Source organism: Theropithecus gelada, chromosome 1, assembly GCF_003255815.1.
Source record: "Theropithecus gelada isolate Dixy chromosome 1, Tgel_1.0, whole genome shotgun sequence".
Classification (NCBI taxonomy): domain Eukaryota; kingdom Metazoa; phylum Chordata; class Mammalia; order Primates; family Cercopithecidae; genus Theropithecus; species Theropithecus gelada.
The window spans coordinates 141792709-141818321 of NC_037668.1; the positions used below are offsets into that span (position 1 = coordinate 141792709).

The 25613-nt window shown below is 50.3% G+C and overlaps 1 protein-coding gene across 3 annotated transcripts in view; it reads right to left on the reverse strand.

Annotated features, from left to right (window-relative positions):
- CAPN2 (calpain 2) overlaps positions 1-25613 on the reverse strand; it is a 71487-nt gene that overhangs the window by 4985 nt on the left and 40889 nt on the right. For all 3 annotated transcript variants that reach the window (XM_025376995.1, XM_025376989.1, XM_025376981.1), the window contains exons 3-18: positions 24411-24529; positions 23082-23215; positions 21588-21756; positions 19695-19778; positions 17833-17918; positions 16748-16822; positions 15860-16020; positions 13365-13534; positions 11641-11652; positions 9523-9734; positions 7390-7426; positions 6753-6818; positions 4797-4854; positions 2554-2618; positions 812-880; positions 196-274 (exon numbers count right to left, since the gene is read on the reverse strand). In XM_025376995.1, coding sequence (XP_025232780.1) covers positions 196-274; positions 812-880; positions 2554-2618; positions 4797-4854; positions 6753-6818; positions 7390-7426; positions 9523-9734; positions 11641-11652; positions 13365-13534; positions 15860-16020; positions 16748-16822; positions 17833-17918; positions 19695-19778; positions 21588-21756; positions 23082-23215; positions 24411-24529 — 1596 coding nt within the window. The remainder of the gene's footprint in view (positions 1-195; positions 275-811; positions 881-2553; positions 2619-4796; positions 4855-6752; positions 6819-7389; positions 7427-9522; positions 9735-11640; positions 11653-13364; positions 13535-15859; positions 16021-16747; positions 16823-17832; positions 17919-19694; positions 19779-21587; positions 21757-23081; positions 23216-24410; positions 24530-25613) is intronic.

Below are 25613 nucleotides of genomic sequence, written 5' to 3' on the forward strand. Positions count from 1 at the left end.
GGCAGAGCATCCTACTGCATTTAATTTTACCAATTAGTCTTTAAAAGGGGAATGAAAAGGAGGTGTTTGTATTAAAACAGCACCTACTTTATTTTATAGCTTTACCAAACCTTGTCTTATATGGTATAGGATGAGTGTTCACATATTCTACAGCCAGATTAAACTAGGAATGAAAATGCAATTATAAAGGGTTACCTGCTTCTTCTAACGCTTTCCGCATTTCATAGGAACTCATGGTACCAGACCTGTCAACGTCGATTTCCCGGTAAATTTTCTGGAACACATAAATTAGTTGTAAGAACTATGACCCAAAGCAAAGCTGGCGAGTTACCTCCCTAGTATGTGCTGAGTGGAGATGAAGTTTTTCCAGCTCTGTGCCTCTAGTTTGGCCTTGGAAGAATCACCCATGTTTCTGCCTTGAATAACTAACAGTATTTTGCTTCTGTCTGTGAGCTGGTTTGTAAATATGCCCATCAAGTCAGCCAGCCAACGCCCATAGGCCCATGTTCTTGTCTTATATAATTTTTGTACTTTAGCTGTCAAAAACCCTTTGCAGGAAACCCTTGATGGCGGCCTTTAGATGATCCCAATAATCGGGAGGAAGGGAACAGGCCACTTCACCTGCAAAATCCTGGTTGGTTTTTTGTTTGCATTTCCTCAACCCGGTCTTTACTCACTCTGAGCTTCATTATGGGTAAAATCCCAATCCCCTTGGAAATGTTTCTCCACTCTGTGGAGGAGTTGCTGCATCTTAAAGCATACACACAGAATGTTCCCCAACACAGATCCACCCGCACCTCTGGGATCTTACTTGGTATTTTTGAATCTTCGTCCAGAGAATGTAGAACTCCTTCAGCCCCAGCTTGCCACTCCCGTCTGACTGCCTTCAGTCAAGGAAAGCCCTTGAGTGTGGGTCCATTTGGGCATAATGTCACCTAGTTTGTCTTCTCAACTGGATCTTTTGAATATCATAGCACACGCACAGGGAGGGTTTGCAGAAGGATCCTTTTCCTGCTTTTCCCACTGGCTAAACCTCCGTTTAAAGGATTGGAGGAAGGGCGAGAACGACTTGCTGGCTCCCTGCCGATTCTGGTTGCTGTTTTGATCTGGAGGTGCTGTGGAGGCCCCAGATACTACTAAAAATGAGCTATTGGATGACATGCAGAGGGCTTTGGATGGCTTCTAGTGGCTAGGCCCTTGCTCTTTTTTTAGAGTATGTGGAGTATATCTAAGAGGCCTTTGGTGAAGGCAGCTAGCAGGTGCACACTGTGAATCCACTAAATAAAACTTCACAGAAGTGGCCAGGCATGGTGGCTCACACCTGTAATCCCAGCACTTTGGGAGGTCAAGGTGGCTGATCACCTGTGGTCAGGAATTCGAGACCAGCCTCGCCAACGTGGTGAAACCCCAACTCTACTAAAAAGAGAAAAATTAGCTGGGTGTGGTGGCATGCACCTGTAGTCCTAGCTACTGGGGAGGCTGAGGGGGAAGAATCACCTGAACCTGAGAGGTGGAGGTTGGAGTGAGCTGAGATCATGCCACTGCACTCCAGCCTGGGTGACAGAGTGAGACCCTGTTTCAAAAAAACCAACCTACCAACCAACTAAACAAGCAAACAAACATACAGAAAAAACTTCACAGAAGCTCAGGCTGCCCCTTACCACCACTTCTCACTAAGCATTGGAAACAAGGGGCAAATGGATGACTAGTTTGCCTTGGGGACAGGCGGGTGGTCTGGGAAGGAGCTAGAGCAAAAGGGAAGTAGGATGCTTATGAAAGTAGCCCTTATCTAAATCAAGAAGACGATCTTGATCAGACAAAACAGATTCACATCAGAAATACTGTGGTTAGGGAATATTTTCCTAGAGGAAGTAATGGAAACACATCACTGAGGAAACAAATTCAAGCTGCTTTGTGCAAAGAAGTGATGGGCATATTGTCAGGAACTTCCTGCACCAGCCCCAGGAATGGACTGGTGGGCCTACATTCTTTTTCTTTTTTTTTTCTTTCTTTTTTTTTTTTTTTTTGAGACGAGTCTCGCTCTGTCGCCCAGGCTGGAGTGCAGTGGCGCGATCTCGGCTCACTGCAACCTCTGCCTCCCAGGTTCAAGTGATTCTCCCGCCTCAGCCTCCCAAGTAGCTGGGATTACAGGCACATGCCACCACGCCTAGCTAATTTTTGTATTTTTAGCAGAGATGGGGTTTCACCAGGTTGGACAGGCTGCTCTCGGACTCCTGACCTCGTGATCTGGCCACCCTGGCCTCCCAAAGTGCTGGGATTACAGGCGTGAGTCATGGCGCCCGGCCGTGGGCCTGCATTCTAAGCCTTTCAGGGTAGGTGTTGGGGGGAGGTGTAGCATTTGCTTTCCCTCATCAGAAGATTCTCGAATTTCCCTAGTAAGGGAGGTCAGTGCTGCTGACTGTCCGACAGCAACTCAGCAAGTTGGGAACAACTGGCCATTTTGAAAGGGGAGAAGGCCATGTGTTTGAATTTTTCTGGAGTGAGATTTTAAACTCCCCTAGTCTCTATTCCCTGGAGCACATTAAAGGATACATCTAGCATGTCAACCATAATTTTGCACGTCTCAATGCTGAAGCCATCTGACTTGATATCTTGGCCTAAAAGACAAAATCAGTGTGACAGGAAAAATCTCTAAGCGGTGATGTCCAGTTGAACTTTCCACAATCATGGAGATATTCTTTATCTGTGCCCATTCTCATACAGAAGCCACTTCCATTATATAAACAGCCACACATGGCCAGTGACTACCAGATTGGGACAGTGCAGACGATGTCCACATTGTCCTGATGTCTCTGTATATTTGCCATGGGCAAACAGGGCTTTAAAAAGTGCTTTTTAAACAAATAAATAACAGAATGATCAATGGCTCGGCCTTAGGTGCCCACCGGATATAAAGTCACCTGTAGTTGTTGGGCAGGGAAAAAGAAAACAGAGAAGAGGTGTGTTAATTATAGGCTATGACCCGTGAAAGAAAGAGGTTTACTTGAACTGTCCATCTGCAGACGTTTATGGACTGTGTCCCCAGCTGACTGAGAAACCTGAAGCCCTGGGATCTCTCCATGAGCTATCATGCTGCACTAAGGGAGTCCTATCCACCTGGTGTTGGCAGGTGGCATGAGACCCTAGTCACCAATGTGAATCTGGCTCCCCACAGACTTCACGAAAAGTCCAGCTTTTTTGTCATGTCCTTGAAAGAGGTTAGAGCCTGACCTGCCTCAAAGCTGCCACTCTGGGCACCAACCCCTTCTTAGATGGTCATGAGGCTCTGGCCCAGCGGCCACGCATGCAGACTCTGGCGTGGAGCCCTCCAGAAGGCTGGAGTCACCAGGTGGCTAGGGCTAGGGTATTAAGCTCAGAGGCACGTGCGGAGTGAATGCTGCTCCCCGAGCAAGGAGTGGGCTGAATCCAGGCAAGGCCCGCTTCTTCCCCACCTCCCAGCCCCACCCTCCATCTGTGCAGAAACAATGAGGCTTTCGTCTCCTCAGCTCATGAGGATTGCATATCTGAAGAGCTCTGTGACCTCACTTGTCCCTGGTGGCCTCCAGGGTAAACACAGTCTTCTTGCCTTCCCTGAAAATTAGAGGAGGGCGGATAGAGACCGGGGCCCCTCTGGGGAGGCCCTGCACTGGACTGACTGTAGCCTGGCTGGCCCAACCCTCTTGGTTCACACTGGGAGGGAAGACCCAGCTGGCCCTGGACTCTTCTTTGGCTCTGAAAGGCAGATTTATTTTATCTCATGGAGTTAGGCTAGAGGCCATCTTATGAGAGGAAATGATGTCCCCTGAAGTCCATGAGGCTTCTCAAGATGATCCCTAGGGCTGGTATGCAGCAAACGACCATGATTACATTTGTCTCTGATGCAGATTCCTAGCTTCTGATATGTACAAAACTCTGCTTCCTGGATTGCCAATTGCTCTCTTATCAAATGCAGCATGATTATTGTGATAATTTGAGGGGAAAAAATGTCTCTGTGTTGTGTTTCCCTGCTCCTCCCTGCTGGTGATCCACAGTAGGGGGTTAAATGATCAATCCTCTGACATTTTTTTTGCTTAAGAAATAGTTAGTTACAAGATGTGGCCAGGCGTGGTGGCTCACACCTGTAATCCCAGCACTTTGGGAGGCTGAGGCAGGCGGATCACTTGAGGCCAGGAGTTCAAGACCAGCCTGGCCAACATGGAGAAACCCCGTCTCTAGGAAAATACAAAAGTTAGCCGGGTGTGGTGGTGCATGCCTATAATCCCAGCACTGTGGGAGGCCAAGGCTGGTGGATCACTTGAGGTCAGGAGTTCGAGACCAGTCTGGCCAACATGGTGAAACCCCATCTCTACCAAAAATACAAAAGTCAGCTGGCTGTGGTGGCACATGCCTGTGATTCCAGCTACTTCAGAGGCTGAGGCAGGAGAATCACTTGAATTTGGGAAGTAGAGATTACAGTGAGCTGAGATTGCGCCACTGCACTCCAGCCTGGGTGACAGAGCAAGACTCTGTCTCAATAAATAAACAAATAAACAAATAAATAAATAAAATAAAAAAATTGATCACACAAAGCTAGTAAGTATGTAGTGGAAATGTGGATTTGATCTTTGATCTGTGGATGCTAGAAACACTTGTTCTTTTTTTATCACATCATACAGATCCTTCATCCACTTCTTGGAGGGGATGGAGGGTGGTGGTTTAATCACAGCAGCCGGACATGGAGGAAGAAAGATTTCCATGTTCCTTCCCATCCACAGGGGAAAGAGCAGGATGAAGTTTTGCAATGAGGGGATACTCACGCTTTGCTAGAACCCTTCTCAGGATGGTCTGCAGCTCAAAGGCAGAGATCTCTGCATCCTGTGGACACACAACCAGAGCATAGTTATTGGCCCCCCATGGGAGCTGGATGAGCACAGCGCAGGACAGCAGTGCATTAGGTAGGCCTGCAGTGGGGTCTATGAAATGTGCATTTCTAACAAGCCCCCAGGCCATGTTGGGGCTGCTGTCCCCAGACCACACTTTGAATAGTACTGCCCCATCCTGGATTTTAGATACAGTTTTTGGTTTTGTTCTTTTTAGAACACCCAGGCTGGACTGCAGTGGTATGATCCTAGCTCTTTGAAACTTCAAACTCCTAGGATCAAACGATCCTCCAGCATCAGCCTCCCAAAGTGCTGGAATTACAGGTATGAGCCACTGCGCTTGACCTAGGTACGGTGTTTTAATGCACAGATGCAGTAGGGAGAGTCCACTCACCATTTCTTTGCTGTAGAGAATATAAATAATAAATACTCCCCTCTACCCATGTTTGTGGTCTTTCTTAACTTAGTTCTCTTACACCATTCCTCTTATCTGGCATGTCTTCTTCATTCTTTAAAACTCAAAGCTCAGACTTCCTGTAAAACTAGTGAAAACCAGCTGCCTCCAAGACCCAGCTGGCCCTCCTCTATGCCCATCATGCCAGGGTCCCTCACAGGCTCAGATGTCTCTATTCACTTATACATATTTATGTAACTCATGGATAAACTCCTTTGTTTAAAACCAAGATTGACTGCAGTCATTTTTGCCTTTTGGGGGTGTGTATGTGTGGGATTCAATCAGTGGGGAAAGAAGACGCTCATGGCCCCTTTTCTTGGGAATCTGGGAGGGAGCAGAGGGTGAGAGGCTGGTGGAGGCGTAGAGCAGACAATGCCTGGCTTAGCACTTTGATGGGTCTTGGGGTCAGCAAAGGGAGCCCCAAATGAGCTCAGTGATTGCAAAGTTCCTCCACATAGTGAAGAAACAGGACGTTTTTTGGAGTTGTTGGGAAGAAAGAGGGCTAAATAACTTTGTGATGGGACTAAATGGCGGAGGGATTTTTTTAAGACCAGGGAAGCTGCCAGGTATGGTGGCTCACACCCGTAATCCCAGCACTTTGGGAGCCTGAGGTGGGAGAACTGCTTGAGCTCAGGGGTTTGAGACCAGCCTGGACAACACAGTGAGACCCTGTCTCTCTCAAAAAATTAAAAAATTAGCTGGGCATGGTGGTATGAGTCTGTAATTCCAACCCTTTGACAGGCCAAGGTTGGAGGATTGTTGAGCCCAGGAGTTCCAGAGCAGCCTGAGCAACATGGCAAGACCCTCTCTCTAGAAAAATAAAAATAAAATACAAATTAGCTAGCCATGGTGGTGTGCACCTATAGTCCCAGCTACTTGGGAGATTAAGGTGGCAGGATCTCTACAGCCCAGGAAGTGGAGGCTGCAGTGAGCTATGATCACGCCACTGCACCAGCCTGGGTGAAAGAGAGAAAGACCCTGTCTCTAAAAAGAAAAGAAAGAAGAAGAAGAAAAGAAAAGAAAGGAAAGGAAAAAGAACAGAGAAGCCTAATTCAAATACTCTGTTGCAGGTTGCCTGCATTCTTGAGATTTGAAACCCTTCCACCTCCCCAAATCCTTTGTGGAAATCAAGGATAAGGGGCCAAGTTTCATGCCTCAATTGGTGTAGAACAGAGAAAATAAAACAGCCACAAGGTGAGCCCAGGAATCCTAAGGAAGGGGGAACACAGAGTCAGGGCTGCCCATGCGAACGGAAGCCCCTGGCAGCATGCGGAGGTCTTAGGGAGGACATACACAAGAAGGCTGAGCTGGAATCCGAGGACCATTTGCAATTTCTCTTTGCTTTTGTTCAGTTTGTTTCCTCTCCCCTTTAAACTAACGTCTCCTTGGGGACCTTTGCATCAACCAGAGTGCATAATGTTGTTTTTGGGAACATTTACCTCCCCTGCCAACTGGGCAAACAGTCTCCTGAATCCATCATCAATGTCATCCTCGCTGATGTCGAACTGGAAGGTGAGGCAGAGACATGAGAATGCATCAGAGCGAGGCATGACAGCAAGTGCCTGCCTGCCCTTCCGTGGCAGCCACCTCCGACTCCCCTTCTCTATCCCTCTCTGGGACCCGAATTCTACGGTTATTTGGGTTGAGATCAAGTATAGTGTGAAGAATTAATATAAAGTGTTTTTTTTTTCTAATTAAAACATGAGAGGGAATGTAAATTATGTGGGAAGGCGTAATATTCTAATCTCTCACAGAGGTATCTTCTCTAGCATCCAATGAAAATGACCTTTTAGGGTCTATTCTAGTGGGGACTCGGAAGCATAAAGACTAGCTGGAATGTTCTGGACAGATTTTGACAGTGGCTAGCACAGCCCAATAGGCAAGGGACTGGCCCATGCCCCCAAGCACAAAGGCCAGAGCTGACGCAGGAAGTTGACGCTTGGAATCCCAGTGCCTGGCTTTATCCTAAGTTTCAGGCTTTGTTCGTGAAGTCCAAAAACTCTTGGAGTTTTTTTGCTCCTCCGCCCTCTGGATTGTCCAAGAGAGAGTGGGTGAAATTCAAGGAGTTACAAGTACCTCTTCAAGATTGGCCTCGATTTCATCATCGACAGCTCTGGAAATAGAAAGAAATTATGTGTTACTGGAAGGCAGGTGAAGGCAAAAAGGAAGTGTCGCAGAAATCACTGCTAAAACGGAAGTGCAGTGCTAAATGCAGCAGGGGTTAGGCGGGGTGGGGCGGGGCTGAGGTGGGGGGAGGTCTTCGTATTCCAAGTTTCTGTGATAACACCTCCCCTAAACAGCAACAGTTTTTCTGCATTCCAAGTTTCTGTGATAACATTTCTCTGCATTCCAAGTTTCTGTGATAACACATCCCCTAAACAGCAAAAATAAAGGCAGAAGTGATCTGAAGGAAGTGTCGACCAAAGCAACGTGGGCAGCTGGAGATTTTTGTTTGCTAGTTTTTGATCTTTATCAAATAGCACAGCCTTCGCGTGTAGTGTGGCGTTGGTCCTAGCCTTAAGGAATAGCTTCTAAGTTCCACTTGAAACATCCTTTGCCGACTTTGACTTTCACACTGAGAATCATGCAGTGCAAATCGTCACCTACTTGTTCTGCCTCAGGTTGGAGAGGTGGGCAGTGTGGAGCCCTGTGTGTCATTTCAGCCAAAGCTCAGGTCAGGCAGTGGTTAGTTTATCCTGTGCACTGCCCCTGTGTCCAGGGCCAGGTCCTTCTGCTCCATAGTGAGGGTAACTGAGCTCGGGAGGGTCTTCCTTGGCCACTGCGATTTTAACTAGGCGACCAATAGTCCTATCTGCAGGGCCAATGCCTGGCAGAAGGAAAAGGGGACCTCTTGGTGCTGATCGCTGGAATCTGGAGCAGAAGGATTAATATCTTGGGACAAGGAAGTCAGACACCTTTGAGAGGTGGGGTGTCCTGTCGGGGTAGGGAGCTCACCCTGGAGAGAGTTGAGGGGTTGAGACTTCCCTGGGAGAGTGACCTGTGGCTGGCAGGGAGAGTAATGGGTTTGACAAAGGACAGTGTTATTCTAATGCCACCAGGTCGTGCTCCTATTTCTCGTCAGTGAGGACTAAGCTGAACACACCAGGCTTCCTCTAAGGATCCTCAGAGCTGAGAGGAAAGGTCCCTTCCCCCATGGTAGGCTTTAGCAAATGAAGACAGCCTGTCAGTGGCAGGCGGGCTACAGCCATGCTTTAGTGGCATTTATTGGTTTGCAGCTGCCTGGCATTGCTTTGTCTCCCTTTGCCATGGGAAATTATTTCTCCATCATGCATTATCTTGGGGCAAGGGCAGTTCCCTGCCTCTACCTCCCATTGGCTCTTCCTCTCCAGTAACCAGCAGGCCAGGTGGCTGACCCAAGCCCAGTGCCTCAGACACACTCCACGAGATCTTTAGACCTGAGCGCATGACCCGGGGTCTGAGGGGTCATCTCACACCCCGGTCCTTCAACACATCCTTGGCTCCTGTTTTTCCTAGCCTGACCCCCTACCTCCCATCAGTTCTGGAGTCTCTGATGGCCTTTCGATGAATTCCCTTTAGCTTAAATCATCCAAGGTAGATTCTGCCTTTGCCAATCAAGTGCCCAGCTGAATATACATGGTTGAGGCAGAAGTCAAAGTGGCAGAAGCCGTTGTGAATTGAGGCCACCTGGACAGTGGCAGGAAATGGTGATGTCAGCCACAAAGGGTTCCCAAACATCTGGGATCCCAAGAGGAAGGGGAGAGGGAGCTGGTGACTATAACAGGGAGAGTTTCCGGAGGTGGGAACCGTTGAGATGGTTCCCACCTTACATCCGTGGTGGCTCTCCTAGGCCAGGTGGCCTGGAAAAGCAAGGATTACACCAGCACTGCTCAGCTTTCTTCAAATGACGAGACTGGATTCATAGTTTAACACTCAAGTACCAACTTGAGAATTCAGAGACACACTTATGAAATTAGACCCTGCAATTCACTGAACAGCCATTCCTTTCCAACCAAAAATATCCACAGTGGCTTTTTCCATTGTTTACCTTACTGTAACACTAAAACATCCCCAATCCATCAAATCCCCACACTAGTCCTTCGAGGCAGGCAGGTGCTACAGAAAAAGAAACTGACATTCAGAGGACGAAAGAGCTCTCTAGGGGCCGAGGAACAGACCAGCGGGTAGGGACAGGGAGGGGTGGGGAGAGGAAGCAACCAAACCACCTACTGGTAATCAGCTTTCTTTTCAGAAAAGACCCGGATGCAGAAATCCCCATCCTTGTTGGGTTCAAAAGTGGAAGGCACGAGAATGTACTCTCCTGGTGGCAGCTTGAAGCGGTTGAGCACCTCCCGGAGGTTGATGAAGGTGTCTGAGCGCTCCCTGGCGCGATTCGTCAGGAAGAAGTTTTTGCTGAGGTGGATGTTGGTCTGCCCACTTAACTGAGGAATAAATAGAGAAACATGGCGGTAGATGAGGGAAAGGCTCCAGGAAAATGTCATTTTCATTCACTGAGATAAAAGCAGTTGGGTAGTGTGGTGGCTCCGTCCTGTTGTCCTGGTGTATAAGGAGGCAAGGCCAGGCGTCGGAGACGAGCCTGGGCAACACAGGAAGCCCTCATCTATATAACAACAATGACAACAACAACAACAATAATAATAATAATAATAATAAAAAGCAGTACAGTGACAATGCCTGGGTCATTTTAGACAAAAAGCAAACTTTTATTGGGTGCGGTGGCTCACGCCTGTAATCCCAGCACTTTGGGAGGCTGTGAGAGGATTGCTTGAGGCCAGGAGTTTGAGACCAGCCTGGGCAATGTAGTAAGACCCCTGTCTCTACAAAAAGTAAAATATTAGCCAGAGGTGGTGGCATGCGCCTGTAGTCTCAGCTACTCAGGGGGCTGAGGTAGGAGGCTCACGTGAGTCCGAGAGTTCAAGGACGGCAGTGAGCTGTGATCTCACCACTGTACTCTAGCCTGGGTGACAGAATGAGACCTTGTCTTAAAAAAAAAAAGGGCAAACTTTCTACCAAAAAACACAAATGCCTGCTGAGGAACTTGGAAGCACATGCCCGCAGGGGGTTTCACAACCATTCAGCTCTGCCTGCAGAGATGCCCGGTCTTTCCACACAGTGTTCCCAGCCTGCCTCTAAGAGACTCTCAGGCAGGAACAGCGTCCACATGGCAGGAACCTGACTCAGTTCTATGTGGTGTATGAGCACTAATAAAAGCAAAGACAGGACTGGGGGCAGGGAAAAGACAACCCAGCTTCCAAACCAAGCGAGATCCACTGGACCAAGGCTGGAGCAGCATCCAAAAGGGCCCGATGTGCGACCGGTTGCACTGCCTTGCTGTGAGAGAAATGTACTACAGGTGGGTCAAAGTGCCCCTTGTGTCTACTTTAATAATCGTGACCTTGGAAGTCAAATGGCTGCCATGCATCCCATCTGCTTCAGTCAGCGGTGATTGTGGGCCCAAATGCTCTTGCAAAACTTCATTCATTCCATGGTAGTGTAGTGAGGTGGATGGTTGACCAGTTTTACGGAAAAATAAACTGAAATGCAACCAGGCACAGTGGCGCACGCCTGTAATCCCAGCCATTTGGGAGGCCGAAGCAGGCGGATCACCTGAGGTCAGGAGTTCAAGACCAGCCTGGCCAACATGGTGAAACCCCATCTCTACTAAAAATACAAAAATTAGCCTGGCGTTCTGGTGTGTGCCTGTAGTCCCAGCTACTTGGGAGGCTGAGGCAGGAGAATCACTTAAACCTGGGAGGCGGAGGTTGCCGTGAGCTGAGATCACACCACTGCACTTCATCCTGGGTGAAAGAGAGAGACCAAAAGAAAAAAAAAAAAAAAAAACCCCAAAAACCAAAACAAAAAAACCCTGAAATGTAGAGAGGAGCCTTAACATGTCCAAGGTCACACAGCCTGGGAATTGGGTCCTGGTCTCCTCTGCGCTCCCGCGTTGTCTTCTAGTACAGTCTGTAGGGTTCACCTTTTCCCTGACTCAGTCTTCTCCTAAGAGTGACACAGGACTCCGTGAAAAGCCTCCTGCAGTCTCAGGAGGATTTTAGATTTTCTGCCCAGAACCAAACCCTGTATGGGCTCTGTCAGGTCACAGGGAGGCAGCGGGTCCCACAAGGACTTTCCAGAAATCTTGCCCAGAGCTTAGACCAGTGGGATCTAGAGCCTGGGCAACTTCGGCAGGGACCCAGGGGTGGCCAGGACTCATCCTTCATGGCCACCAGCCCCTGCCCAGGTTTCACGACGCTCCCTGAGCTCCGGCAGTCTAAGCCTCTCGCTTTGTTGGTGACCTGAGCACCCCGGGATATGGGCCAGACGTACCTCCTCTGGAACCTGCAAAATAAAGGAGACGCAATTCAGATGCCCGAAAAGCAGTGTAAGAAAATGCATCAGTGTGCTCTTTTCTTTCGCTGCCCTGTTTTCTCTGTAGCATTAGTAATATCAACTAATTCAACTGAGTAACTGTTTTCCAAAGAACTCAAAGCCTCTCCAATACTGAAGAAAATCCTCTTATGACACGGCAATCATGTTGATAAGCCCTCACCTCCATTCCCAACTTACAGAGCATAAATCTGAGGCACAGAGATGTGAAGAGACTTGTCTAAGGTGGCAAAGCCCATATCTGCCTCCCACACAGGGAAAGAGGGCCAGGTGGGCCCTATTGGAGGAGGCAGCAGGCGAGGTGAGATACACTCAGGGCTAGGACCCAGCAGTGCCGGCCTCTGTCAGCCAGGTCCAGTGGTCCGGTCTGCATTTCCTTGAGCAAGTCCCCTCCCCTCACTGGTCTCAGTTTTCTTATCTCAAAAGTAGGACCCAATGATCCCCAAGGTCCTTCCCAACTCTGAAAGCCCATGGCTGCATTTCCAAGCCCATAAGGTGGTGGGAGGGAAGCTGTGTATCACAATTCCATTTGCAATCTCCTTGGAGCGATTCTGTCCTGGATCTGAAGTCCTCAGGTCCTGTTTCAGAGACCGAGGGGTTTGGGCCTACGTGCATTTTTACAACTGATGGTGTTTGCCCAGCTCCCTTTCTAGGTGGGTGAGCAGGTAGAGGTCAGTGTCCCATGGGTGGCAACGTTGCCAGTGGTGAACACACAGCCTCCTCTCCTGACACCTCATCTGGATCCTCCCAGGGGTGTGCTGGGAAACTGGCTCTCGGGAGAGGGTGGAAGCTCTGATTTGCAGTATTTGCCACTTTCCATGGTGTAAACAGGTCCCCGCCAGGGCCATTTTTCAGGCTGCTGAGGTGACCTCCACAGACATGGGTCAGAGAGAAGAGATGGGCTTTGGGAGCTGGAAGGAGCCAGCTCCAGCCCATCACACCGACATGCATCCCCAGTCAGTGCCCTAAAGCCTTCCTTGCATCCCTCTCCTCCCACGGCTACCTGCAGCCCACAAAAGCTCTTTCTTGTTCTGCAGAAGGGAATGGGGAGATCCCAGGGGCCCAGCCCCAGCCCTAGCCTGAAGGGGGAGAGGAGGCTGCAATGTGGCTGCCCTCTGGCTGCGACTCAGAGTGAAAGGAAAACACGCAGACAGCAGGAGTCTGTGTAGGGATCTGGGCTCCTGCCAGCAGAGCCGTGGGGGGAGCATCATGACCGATGTTCCCCTGTGCCCAAGCTCTCCACCATCCAGGCCAATGCCTTTGCAGAGTTCTGAGCAGCTGCACCTATGGACTCAGTCCTGCACTCACAGTATTGCCTGATGTGGCCCAGTATATTCTGTTCTTTGGAGATGGGTGGGCTGACCAGAATGCCAGGCCTAGAGGATGTGAGAAGGGATGTAGAGGCCATTTGAGAGTGGAACTCCCTGGAGGCTGGCTGTGGGGGCCCCGTGGAGGGCTTAGAAGGCCCCACAACCCAGACCTGCTGCAGGGGCCTCCCCGCGGGGGATACTCCTGAGCCTGGCCAGGCTGGTAGCTTTGCTTTTCCTTGGCCAAGCTCCCTGTCTGGGATCTCATCCCCAGTTCTGCCTCTGGGGTCAGCTTTCCATGCAGGGGCTGAGATGAGCACAGGCGGAAGGGAAGGCGGGAGCTCCTGCGCTCCGCACCTCGTAGATGCCAAACCCGATGGTGTGCATGTCCTCGCCCATCTTCCTCTGCCGCCGCCGGTGCTTCTGAATGAGCCCCACGAGGAAAGTGCAGCCGCTCTCCCCGTCCTCTTCATCCTCATCCTCCTCCTCCAGCTTGATCAGGTACTGAGGGTTCATCCAGAATGTGTCTGCAGCCAGAAGGGGGCAGAGGAGCCCAGCCCTGAGCAGGCATGCATGCAGGTGGGGACAGCTGCGGGGTGGCCCTGGTCTCAGGCTTGGAGGCTTCTAAGAGAGGGATGGAGATAAAGGGAGATGGCAGGAGATGGCGGGAGGCAGTGGAAGATGGTGGGAGATGGTGGGAGATGGCAGAGGATGGCAGAAGATGGTCAGAGACGGCGGGAGATGTTAGGAGAGGCTAAGAGGTGGCGGGAGACACCAGGGTCGGGGTGCGGACTTCAGGCTTTGTCAGGCTGGGGATGGGCGACGGTAGCTGTGGAGAGAGGATGACCTGCACTTGCCTGAATCTAACAGGAACCTAAATTAGAAACTTCCCCTAGCAGTTCTCTCTCTGGCTCCAGGCTGGCTTGTCTTGGGGACTGGGGCCTGGAACACAGGGTGGTTAGAGCCATGACTTCCCCTCATGGTACCTTCTCTTCACTGGGCTCTGATGGGGTGTCTGGGGTGGGGCTCGGCTGGCCTGGGGGACTCCAGGATCTGCTCACTGCACTCGCCAGTCTCTGCCCACTCCGTGAGCCCAGAGGCCAAGAACATCCTGTGTATAATTCCAGACTCTTGTTCTGCGTCCCTTGTCCTCTCAGGCCTATTCCCTTGCCCTGCTCCTGATGTCTCTGCCCTCCTTACTTCCAAAACCTATTTATTTAAAAAAACTAAGATTCATTCATGTTTAAGGGGAATTACGCTAATTGCCTTTCCATACCTAATGGGATAAAACCTTAACTGTGGAATTAAAGGCGCCATCTGTGTAGGGATTGGCAGCTACGGCCCCGCAGGCTTAAGTATGGCTGCCTTTGGGTTACAGCAATAGAGTTGTTGTTATAGAGACTGAGTGGCCCACAAAGCCAAAAATATTTACTGTCTGACCTTTTAGAGGGAGCTTCCCGACTCCTGATCTAGTGGGTGGGAGGGGTCCTTTCTGGGGGGCAGAGGGTCTTCCCAGCGCCACTGGGACTGCCACTTGATGGCTGCATACTTGAGGTGAGGATAGTCAGAGCCCCAGAGCTATAGGTCAGCTAGTTCCAATCTGACTACTTGCTCTGTGGCCCTGGTATGCTACTTAGAGCCTCAGCTTCCTCATCTGTCACAGAGGATCACTATGTGACCATGACCTGCTGCCACTGTACTTACAGAGTGGCTCCACAGTCAGGGGCCTGGGTTCAAATCCCAGCATGCTCTGTGGCCTTCGGCAAGTCACTAGCCTCTCCAAGCCTCGGTTTCCTCGTCTTAGAGATGGAAGTGATAAGAAAGTGCCTGCCTCAGAAGTGTGTTGGGAAGATTAGATAGAATGTTACTCAGGCCAAATATCCCTTATCTGAAATTCTTGGGGCCAGAAGTGTCTCCTATTTCAGATTTTTTTGGATTTTGGAACATTTGTATATACATAACATATCTTGGGGATGGAACTCGAGTCTAAAGACAAAACTCATTTCTGTTTCATATGTAATTTATACACATAGGCTGAAAGGAATTTTATAGCATATTGAAAATAATTTTGTGCATGAAACAAAGTTTTGACTGCATTTTGACTGCGACCTGTCACCTGAGGCCAAGTGTGGAATTTTCCACCTGTGGCATCCTGTTGGGGCTCAAAAAGTTTTGGATTTTGGAGCATTTCAGATTTCACATTTTCAGATGATGGATCCTCACCCTGTGTACAAAGCACTTAGGGTAGTTCCAAGCACCGAAGCTGTGCCCCATAATTGGCAGATGTCATCATGTTCAGATAACTGCTGACGGACTAAGCCATGAAGGCAGAAGAATCAAAGCGCTCAACAAAGGCTGGACCAGAGGAGAAATCTTCACCCCATCTGGGCAGCGCCCAGTCAACATTTGCTGATTGAACTGAATGGGGGGCAAACAAACAGGGCCTGATATGTGGAGGCCTCCCTGGGTGCAGGGGCAAGGTTCCCCTGCAGGCTTGGCTGCCTGGGTGTGGGGTGCATAGAGTAGCTCATGGCCGTGAAGTGGGATTGAGCACTGCTTCCGTGAGCATGGTGGAAGGTGGTGGCTGAAGGTCATGATGGGTGCTGGGGAATCCAGGGCCTGGAGAGGACATCACAGAAATAGCGGCTCTTGGGTTTGGCCTGGGTAGGCAGCAAATGAATGCAGGAGGTAAGGGACTGAGCAAGAGAGCAAGGCTCAGGGAGAAGGAAGATATAGAGGGTTCCAGTGAGCAACAGCTGCCTCCTGGGACTGCTAGGCTGGGGGGTATGGCACACAGGGTGGGGAAAGGGGAGCCTTGGCCTTTGGCAGCCCCACATTGCAACAGCCCTTACTCGGGTAGTTCCTGCAGCCTCCCGCAGTGGAGCCCCGCCTCCAGTTCCCATCCATTTTGGTGAGTTTCCACTTCTTGTAGGTATCGCTGGTGAGGGTGTCTGGGGTCAGGTTGCAGATCTCCAGGCGGGAATAATGCCTCAGGAAGTCACTGAAAGACATCCTGGCAAAAGCAGAGACACAGCCGTCGCAGGTGACAAGAGGACACACTGGTAAGCCTTGACTTTCCATCATCATCAGACCAGGACCACCCAATGCCAGGCAGAGCAGCTCATTAGAGTTGAGTGGGTGGGCACCAGGTTCAGCTCAGATTCCAGTCCTGGCGCTGCAACTTTCTAGCTGGGTGACTTTGAGCAAGTTACTTAAACTTCTCTGAAGCTCAGAACTCTCATCTACAAAAATGGGAGCCGTGCCCATCAAATGTGACAATATATGGGTCCCATTTGATAGAGTGCATGTTGTGCACAGTGCAGGCGGTCCCGCGAGTGGCACAGACACACAGTCATGTGGGTCCCTTGCTGCTCACTAAGGGACCAGTTTCTTGAGGGGCGGGGATCAGTCTCCGGAACCTGGGGGAGAAAGGCCCCATCTTTCCCTTGTTTCCTGGGATCTGAACGTTACCAAAGGAATTCCTCTTAGCCTTTTTGTGAAGCCCCTCAGCTTATAAACCCCATTGTCAAGATGGACCGTTGAAGGGGTTTAAGAATTTCTTTATTCAGGCTCTTACAGTGAACTTAAAATAACAACAAAACCAGGATCCCACACCCTTGTGTCCTCAACATGGTAAACTCACTTTTGGCCGACACACTTTCTTATTAGCAACTTTCTAGTATAGCACATTGGGGAAGACAGATGTTTTCTATCTTCCCTGAAGCCTCCACTAATCTTACCAGAATTCTCCATCTTCATGCCGTCTGGTCAGCCTTTCTCTCTCCTCTGGGTCTATAGTGTTCCAGCTTGGGCAGCTGGAAAACAAAGTAATGAGAGAGGCATTAGTGTACGATGATTTCTCCCCAAAGGTCCCCAGAGTTGAGGAAGAGGGACATCTGCTCTCACCTCTGAGGGCTCAGGCTCCAGAAAGGGGGAAAGTAGCCCACATCTGGCTAACAGCTGCATTGAAATACTCTGACAGCACTTTAAAGAGTATAGAACACTATACAGATGCAAACCAGGGAGCAACGTGAGAGGGTGAGTTGCGCTGGAAGACAGTGGCAAGGAAGAGTCCAGAAAATGAACACAGTCCATTAGAGGGAGATGGAGTAGCTCAGATCAGCAGCTCTTTTAAGGACAACTGAAGATCTGATGAGGAGCATCTGGCCTTGGCCTCTGCAGCTGGCCTGGGAAGCCTCAGCAGATGTTTTTCCGTCCACGGAGCAGAAGGACCTGGCCCTGTACACAGGGGCAGTGCACAAGATAAACTAACCACTGCCTGAGCTTTGGCTGGAATTACACACAGGCCTCTGTACTGCCCACCTCTCCAACCTGAGGCAGAACAAGTAGGCTGAGGTTGCCACAGCAGATACACAAACAAGTGTTTACCCCAAATAGTTGAGGGTTCAACATGCCTACCAGTAAGCCCTGGAAATCAACAGAGGGATGTTTCTCTGGTCTTTGGTACAGAGTTCATATCCTGGAATAGAAGTGCCTGGGGGAAGGTGGGGTACATTTCTTTCCCTGAAAGCCCCATAGAAGGGTGGATTTGAGCTGGGGAAGGCGTGAACCCGGAGGCAGTGGGAGGAATGAACTTCACAGGAGCAGCTTGGGGCCTGGAAGAAGGCACCCATGCTGCTGGAGGAGTGTCCTGGTTAAAAGACTCTTTGAGGGCTCCTGTCCATGGGTCCCTCTCCACGTGGCCTGGGCTCTCCCGGCTGTATTTCTCAGCATAATGCACATGCCGTCTTCTCTCACCCTCTTCCCAGAGCCTCCCATCACAATGCACCCCTACCCGGGGCCCCAAGGCCTGTGCCCTCCTCACTTGTCATTCCACCGCCCTGTCCACTCCACTTCTCCCCAGGGATTTCGGATGCGGATCAGTTTCTGTAGGCTTCCGCTACTTTCAACCTGCAGGATTAGATAAAAGGGAGGAGGAAGAGGTTGAGTTCAAGCCAGGGCTATGAAGGCTTGGGCCTCCAACCCCTTCTGCATGAGCCAGGAGGTATGGGGGTGAGGACGGTGGGGAGGATTTGGGGGTTGAGTCCATGTATGAGGGAGGATCACAAAAGCTAGAGGGGGCTTGGCACCCAGATCTCTCGCTGTTACCCAGCTTTGGAAAATGAGAATTAAAGCTCCCGGGATCCGGCTCTTGGGAGATGGGACTGTTGGCGCTTCACTTCTGAACTTCAGCTTAACTGACTAGAACAGGATGCGCTTTTGTTAAAGGAGCTCAGAGAAGCTTTACCACTTGTTGAAAGATCGTTGGTGATAACAGGCACATGCAGTGAGTGAATCTGGATTGAGTCCTGGACGGGGTAGGGGTGGGTCACCAGAAAGGACATTTTGGGCAATTGGGAAAATGTTAATGTGGACTTTATAATAGATGACATTACTGAATTAATGTTTATTTTCTTAGGTGTGGCAATAGTAGCGGAATTATGTAAGAGAAGGTCCTTATTCATAGGGGGACAAATGCTGAAGTACTGAGGAGGGAAGTGTCATAACATCTGCCACTTACTTTCATATGACTCAAAAAAAGTGCACACATAGATAAAGCAGACATGGCAAATGTTAGGAATCGGTGAATCTAGGGGACTGGTAATTGAATAGTTATTATGTTAGTCTTTCAACTTTTCTGTAGACGTGAAAATTTTCAAATAAAAAGACGTGTGTGTGAGGGGGTAGTTAAAAAAATCAAGGTTAAAAAAAGAACACTGGACATGCAGAAGATCTGGGGTCTAGACTGGGTTCTGTAATTAACAGTGAACTTGAGCTGCTTGAGCTGCTTGATAATTTCTTTTTTTTGAGGCAGGATCTTACTTTGTCCCCCAGGCTGGGGTGCAATGGCATAATCATGGCTCACTGCAGCCTCGACCTCCTGGGCTCAAGTGATCCTCCCACCTCAGCCTCCCAAATAGCTGGGACAACAGGTGCATGCCACCATGCCTGGCTTTTTTTTTGTAGAGACAGGTTCTCGCTATGTTGCTCAGGCTCGTCTTGAACTCCGAGGCTCAAGCGATCCTCCCACCTTGGTCTCCCAAAGTGTTGGGATTTCAGGTGTGAGCCACCATGCCAGCCCATAATATTTTCAATAACAATAGTGATCACAACAGCAAGGACAGCTACCTCCTCATATACAGTGTGTGAGGCACCTCTGGGCACTTTACATATATTAACTTGATTGAATCGCCACGACCTTCCAATGGATATTATTATTATTTCCATTTTTTAAATGAGGAGACTAAGGGACAGAGAGTTCCAGTAATTGGCCCAGGCCACACAGCTGGTAAGAGGCGTCAGATTTGAAAATGGGCACAAATGCTTTTATGAGATCAAATGTGAAAGCACCTTATAGCGTATAAGACACTATGCAGATGCATTGTTTTATTATTTTTAGCTGATCAAAATAGTAAGTTCGTAACTGTAAAACGGTAAAATCTAAAACAAGAAAACCAGGACCCCGGCGCCGGCCACTGCGGCCACCAGGGGGCAGCGCGGCGCACCCGGCGCCCGAGCTGCGAAAGGGACGCGCTTCTCCTCCCGCGCGGAACTTCAGGAGTGCGGGGCCCGAGTGCAAACCGGACCACAGTGGGGCCGCGAGGGCCCCTGGGCATCACCACAAACTGTGCCTGTGACCATCGTGTTAGGACAGCAGGATCCCTGCACATCCGCGCCGGCCGTTACCTCCTCGGCTCCGGTGACCGAGTAAGCGTGCCCCTTCACCAGCTTCTGATACGTGATGGCCTCCGAGTCCGCGGCGCTGGTGATCTGCAAACACGGCAACCGTCAGACCGGCCGCACCCGCTCTCCCTTCCTCCCGGAATCCCTCGCTCCCTAGTTCCTGTCCTACTGCTGGGCGGGACGGCGGGACGCACTAGCGCAGGGGCCGAGGCCTGGGGCCGGAGGCTCAGGGCTGCGCTTTCTTGCACTTGGAGAACCTTTCCTACCGCGTTCAAATGTTGAACGCCGAGAATACCAGAGAAAAGGCGGAATGCAGCCCTCTCGCGCAGCGAGCACACGCATTCCCGTGTGAAGAGCGCATCCACAGATTTCTGCAGGCTGGGGAGGGCGGAAAAGGGCGCACCGCCGAGAGAGGGCCGGTGGGGGTCCTCGATGGCCCAGGGCTGACACCCAGACAGACTTGAGTGGCCCAGGGACACTGAGCACCCCCTCGCCCCACCACCAGCCCATGCTCCGTGGTCTGGCCCAGCCCAGCTGTAGGGTTTATACTAGAACGGTTGTTTATTCCGGTCTGAGTCAGAATTTGCTTCTGTTTTAAGAACGCCTCACAGTCTCTCCTTTCCCCCATCTATTCTGGTGAAGGTTGAGCTTAGGAAGAAGGGCTGGGGTAGAAAGGGTCTTCTGCCTCAACGTGTTCTGCTGATAAACTTTGAGAATTCCTGCCTAGGGAGTCTGACGGAGATTTTGGCTCCAAAAGCCGGGGCTTCTTATCTCTGTCACCCGCAGAGACCAGAACCTGGATGGGACAGGGCTCAGAGGTTGGGCACAGCCTTTGCTCCAAGGCTCCTGGGCACAGTGCCTACCTCCCATCCCCTGGTAAGCGTTGCCAGCAAGGCTATTATGAGGAAATCGTTCCTCCTCTTCCTTCTGAAGTCTCCCACAGGCCTATTAGCTCTGCAAGAGTGCAGGGGAAGGCTGCACAGCCCTGCAGATGGAGGGGAAGGTATCAGGGGCAGCAGGTGTCAGGAGCTCCCAGGGAACCTGTGGTCAGAGGGGTGGGGGTGATTCAGAGCAGGCTGAAAGTGGGAAGTGGGCTGAAGACAGAAGACTGGAGGCACCATCACCCCATCCATTACACCCCAGACAGCTTGACCTTGCCTAGCAACCCTTGGCTTCCAGGTGATGAGCAATAATGGTAGACATTGCGGCTCAGAAACCGATACCTCCAAGAGATGGCATTTGAAATGCTAAACTGAAGAAGCCTCAAGATCTCTCTGACCTCCCCTTTCCTTCTGTCTCTCCCCCAAAGCATGGAGGAAGCTATTCTCTGAAGTTCCCTCACCTGCCTAAAGTCTGGATCTGCCAAAGATGAAAACAATGACCTCTGGTCCTTTACTTGAGTCATTATGAACTGAACTCATATTGCAGGAAGAAAGACAAGTCTGTCAACATGGTTAGACAGACTTGTCACAAACCACTGTCTGCTCTGCAGGCCCAACAGACTTTATCCCAGACCATTTATGTTCTTTAAGCCCATTGAATTCCCCTAAAAATCATTTACGATATCCCTAAAATCATCCACAAGTCCCCATCTCCCTTCCCCTAGGAGGAAGGGAATATAACCCTTTGTATCCCAATGCGTGGTAGGGAAATCTGTTGTGATTCTCCCCCGTGCACATTCATACATTTGTATGCCATTTCTTGTATTTGTCTTCCTTTTGCCAGTTGATTTTCAGCGGACCTTCAGAGGGTGGAGGGAGGTTTTCCTTTGGCCCCTACGTGGACGAGGGCTGCATTACGTTGTACACAGGAGCAGTGGGTTCCCTTGGGCACTGTGGGAGCCTCCCTTCAGCAAGAGCAGATGAGGTGAGGCTAGGGAAGGCAGCCTGGACTTACGTCAATGGAGCAGCCAAGGAGAGAGCCTTTTTGCAGAGCTTTCTGGATGATCTTGAACAGGTTGGAAGGGGGCTTCTTCAACTCATACCACTCAGCAATGCCTCCGGTGAAGTCTTCGAAGCCCTCAGTGGTGGCACCCCCTGAGAGTGCTTCATAGCATCCGTTGATCCTACAAGAGGGGTTAGATGCTGCCGCTACCCTCGACACTACTGATGCTATAATCTCTCAAATACCCACCCCCTAGTACCCTCTAGGCTGGATGCTCTAGGGACCCCCTGCTCACATTCTCCTTGGCCTTGTCCCCAGCCCGGGGTGCTCAGGAAGGCAAGGTATTGTGTCCACAGTTACCATTTCCCTGGTATTTTGTGTTTTAAAGAAAATCTCAGGCCGGGCGCAGTGGCTCATGCCTGTAATCCCAGCAATCTGGGAGGCCAGGCAGGTGGGATCACTTGAGGTCAGGAGTTCAAGACCAGCCTGGCCAACATGGTGAAACCCTGTTTCTACTAAAAATACAAAAAAATTAGCCTGGCATGGTGGTGCATGCCTGTAGTCCCAGCTACTTGGGAAGCTGAGGCAAGAGAATTGCTGAAACTCAGAAGGTGGAGGTTGCAGTGAGCCAAAATCGTGCCACTGCACTCCAGCCTAGGCAACAGAGCAAGGCTCTGTATTTAAAAAAAAAAAAAAAAAAGATTCTCATTCTCATAGAACCTTCAAGTTGGAAGGACCTTAGTGATTTTTCTGGATGAACCTCCTGTATTGATTCTTTCTACATCCTGACAAGAAAGGGGAGGTCTACTAATGGTTTGTTTGGCATTGATAGCTTAAAAAAGGACAACAATTCAATAATGGAAGCAGTTTCCCTGAGAAACGGGCACTGTGTTGGCAAGGGCTTAGTGCTCCTGACTATGGATGCTGGAGCCCAGTGGCTTCCTGCTCTGAAGTGGGGTCACTTAATGGAAAGAGCCAGGCGGCACAGCCAACATGGGGCCATTCTGGAGAGGGGCTGGCGTGGGGCTTCCTACTGAGAGTGGGCAGCCTGAGCACTGGACAAACTCAACTGTGGCAACCTGAGTGGGAAGCAGCTGTGGGGAGATGGGGAAGCCATTGCTAGTCAGTGACATCATCTATTCTGCGCAAGTTTCCTACCTCTGCAATGAATAGTTTTGCCTGTTGGCAAAAACTCTGCTTTTTTTAGTTGATACAAATGTGTCCTGTCAAGGAGGTAGAGCTCCTTCTCAAGGCCAGCCCAATCAGTACCATAACTTGTTCCTGTGCATTTGGTTAAAGATGGTGATAGCTGTCATTTATCAGCGTACAGTGCGGCCAGGCACCCTGCATGCACTATCTCCCTTGCATTTACAGCCTAATTTTGGCTGAAGAAGTCCTTCTATAGAAAAGGACTTCCACTCAAAGTAGTCTTGGAATAGTTCTTATTTTTTGGAATCCAGGGCATTGGGGGCAGGCCACGGGGCCAGCGGAGGCATGACAACTTACTTGGCGTACGCTTTCTCCAGCAGGGCACTCCAGAACTCGCTCCCCTCGGCTGAATGCACAAAGAGCAGCTCCCCGTCCTTGGTGGGCAGCCTGTCGTCCACCACCACCTCCACCCACTCGCCGTATTGCCAGAACTGCAGAACAAGAGAGGTGGGCTGCAGGAGGAGCTGGTGGCAGCACTGGGACTCCGAGCCTCAGCTGCCTCTGCCTTCCCTTTCCCTGATCCCCTGGCATAGGTTTCATGAGCCCGTCCTGGGAGGAGGTGCTCCCTTAACTCTCCTATGCAGGCGAAGTCCTCAGGCTCATGTCCATCCCTTCGAATCCACACCTGCCTCTTTAGCATCCTGCCCTGCATTGTAGGCTTTTTTTTTTTTTTTTTGAGACCAAGTCCCACTCTGGAGTGCAGTGGTGCGATCTCGGCTCACTGCAACCTCCACCTCCTGGATGCAAGCGATTCTCTTGCCTCAGCCTCCCGAGTAGCTGGGATTAAGGGCACGTGCCACCACACTTGGGTAATTTTTTTGTGTTTTCAGTAGAGATGGGGTTTCGCCATGTTGCCCCAGCTGGTCTCGAACTCCTGGGCTCAAGCGATCTATCCGCTTTGGCCTCCCAAAGTGCTGAGATTACAGGTATGAGCCACCGCACCTGGACTGGACTGGCTTTTTCTTTCTTTCTTTCTTTTTTTTTTTTTTTTTTTTGAGACGGAGTCTCACTCTGTTGCCCAGGTTGGAGTGCACTATCTTGGCTCACTGCAACCTCTGCCTCCCAGGTTAAAGTGATTCTCCTGCCTCAGTCTCCCAAGTAGCTGGGATTACAGGCGTGCACCACTATGCCCAACTGATTTTTATATTTGTAGTAGAGATGGGGTTTCATCATGTTGGCCAGGCTGGTCTCGAACTCCTGACCTCAAATGATCCACCCACCTCGGCCTCCTGAAGTGCTGAGATTACAAGCATGAGCCACCGCGCCCAGCCAGCTTTTTCAAATATTATTTCTCATTTACCAGGATAAAAGGAGGAGAACTTTAACGTTTTGTCTCAAACATCAAATAATACATTTTTTTTTTAACTTGGGAATTATTTCCTGAACACCTCATTCTACCTCCCTTTTGCAGGTCCCCAGCAACCCCCCAGGGCCATCCCGGCAGGGTCCCACATCCTGGCCATGGGTAAGCCAGGAAGCTTCCTGCTCTCGCCCAATGTCCTTTGTAGAACAGCATTGGTCTTGGGAGTCTGCAAACACCGGGGACTGAAGAACCCAGCCAAACCAGGAGACTGTTCTAGCCTCCCGGACCTCTTGAGGAACCACTTGAACCAGCCATTAAGTTACCTGGAAGTGAAAGATCCCTGCATAGTTTTCCTGGAAGCTCTGGTTTAGAGGGACGACTCGAGCCAGGATTTCTTCATTCAAGGTGAGGGAGGCAATGGCTGCCAGCAGCCAGCAGTCACCTGTGAACACAACACAAGGAGCTCTTATCAGAGGGTCTCAGAACCAGGAGGATGTTAAAAATCTTGTTTCCACCTTCAGGCGCTTAAAGCCTAAGACAACCTGTGAATAGACAGAGTGAAGTTTCAGGCGGTCCCCCATCTGAGGGTTGGGTCAGAGGGCTTGGGTATTATTAGTTTGGTGTAAAAGTAATTGTGATTTTTGCACCAACCTAGTATTTTGAGGGAAATGCAAAGGGAGAAATGTTTTTGCTGTGTTGTGGTTGGGCAGAGATGGGAAATTTCATTCCCTGAAATACCCAGAACTCTGGTGGCTGAACTGTGCCCTCAGAGCCCAACCCTGCACCTGATTCGCTGCAGATGCTCCGCAGTGAGACAATGAAACCAGCGCAGTTGCAGAGGCTTCTGGGCACACAGGCTTTGAATGGGAGTTTGGGCTGGGCGTGGTGGCGTGCACCTGGAGTCCCAGCTATAATATTAATACTTGGGAGGCTGTGGCAGGAGGATCCCTTGAGCCCAGGATTTCAAGGCTGCAGTGAGCCATGATTGCACCATTGTACTCCAGCCTGGGCAAGAGAGGGAGACCCTCATCTCTAAATAAATAAACAAATAAATATATAAAGGGGAGTTTGAATGAGAGAAAGAAAACGTAGTGCTAGATGGGAAGGGGACAAACATTGCATGCCTCCTAGGAGGAGGATCTGAGCCAGGAAAAGAGGCTCCGGCAGGGAGTACAATCACAGGAAGTAAGTAGGGAGCAGTGCAGATGGAAAAGCCCTGAGTCAGAGGCAGAAGGCTGAACTGTCCCCAAGGGTTTCTGTGCGGAGGGGCAGAGGTCACTTCAAGGGGTAGACAAGGATGGGCACAACGAGGTGGGCAGCTGGCCAGGCAGCCTGGTCCCTCTCTGAGCCTCAGAACCCTCCTCCATGACGTGGATAAGTGTGAGGCATAATGACAGCAGGTGCGTAAGCACTCGGCGCCCATTTGGTGCCAGTGCTAGGTTCTCAGCACAGCAGGCACCACAATCATTTCACGCAGTTAGAAGCAAGCTGATGCCAGCAACAGCACCCAGATGGTTTCAGGGAGG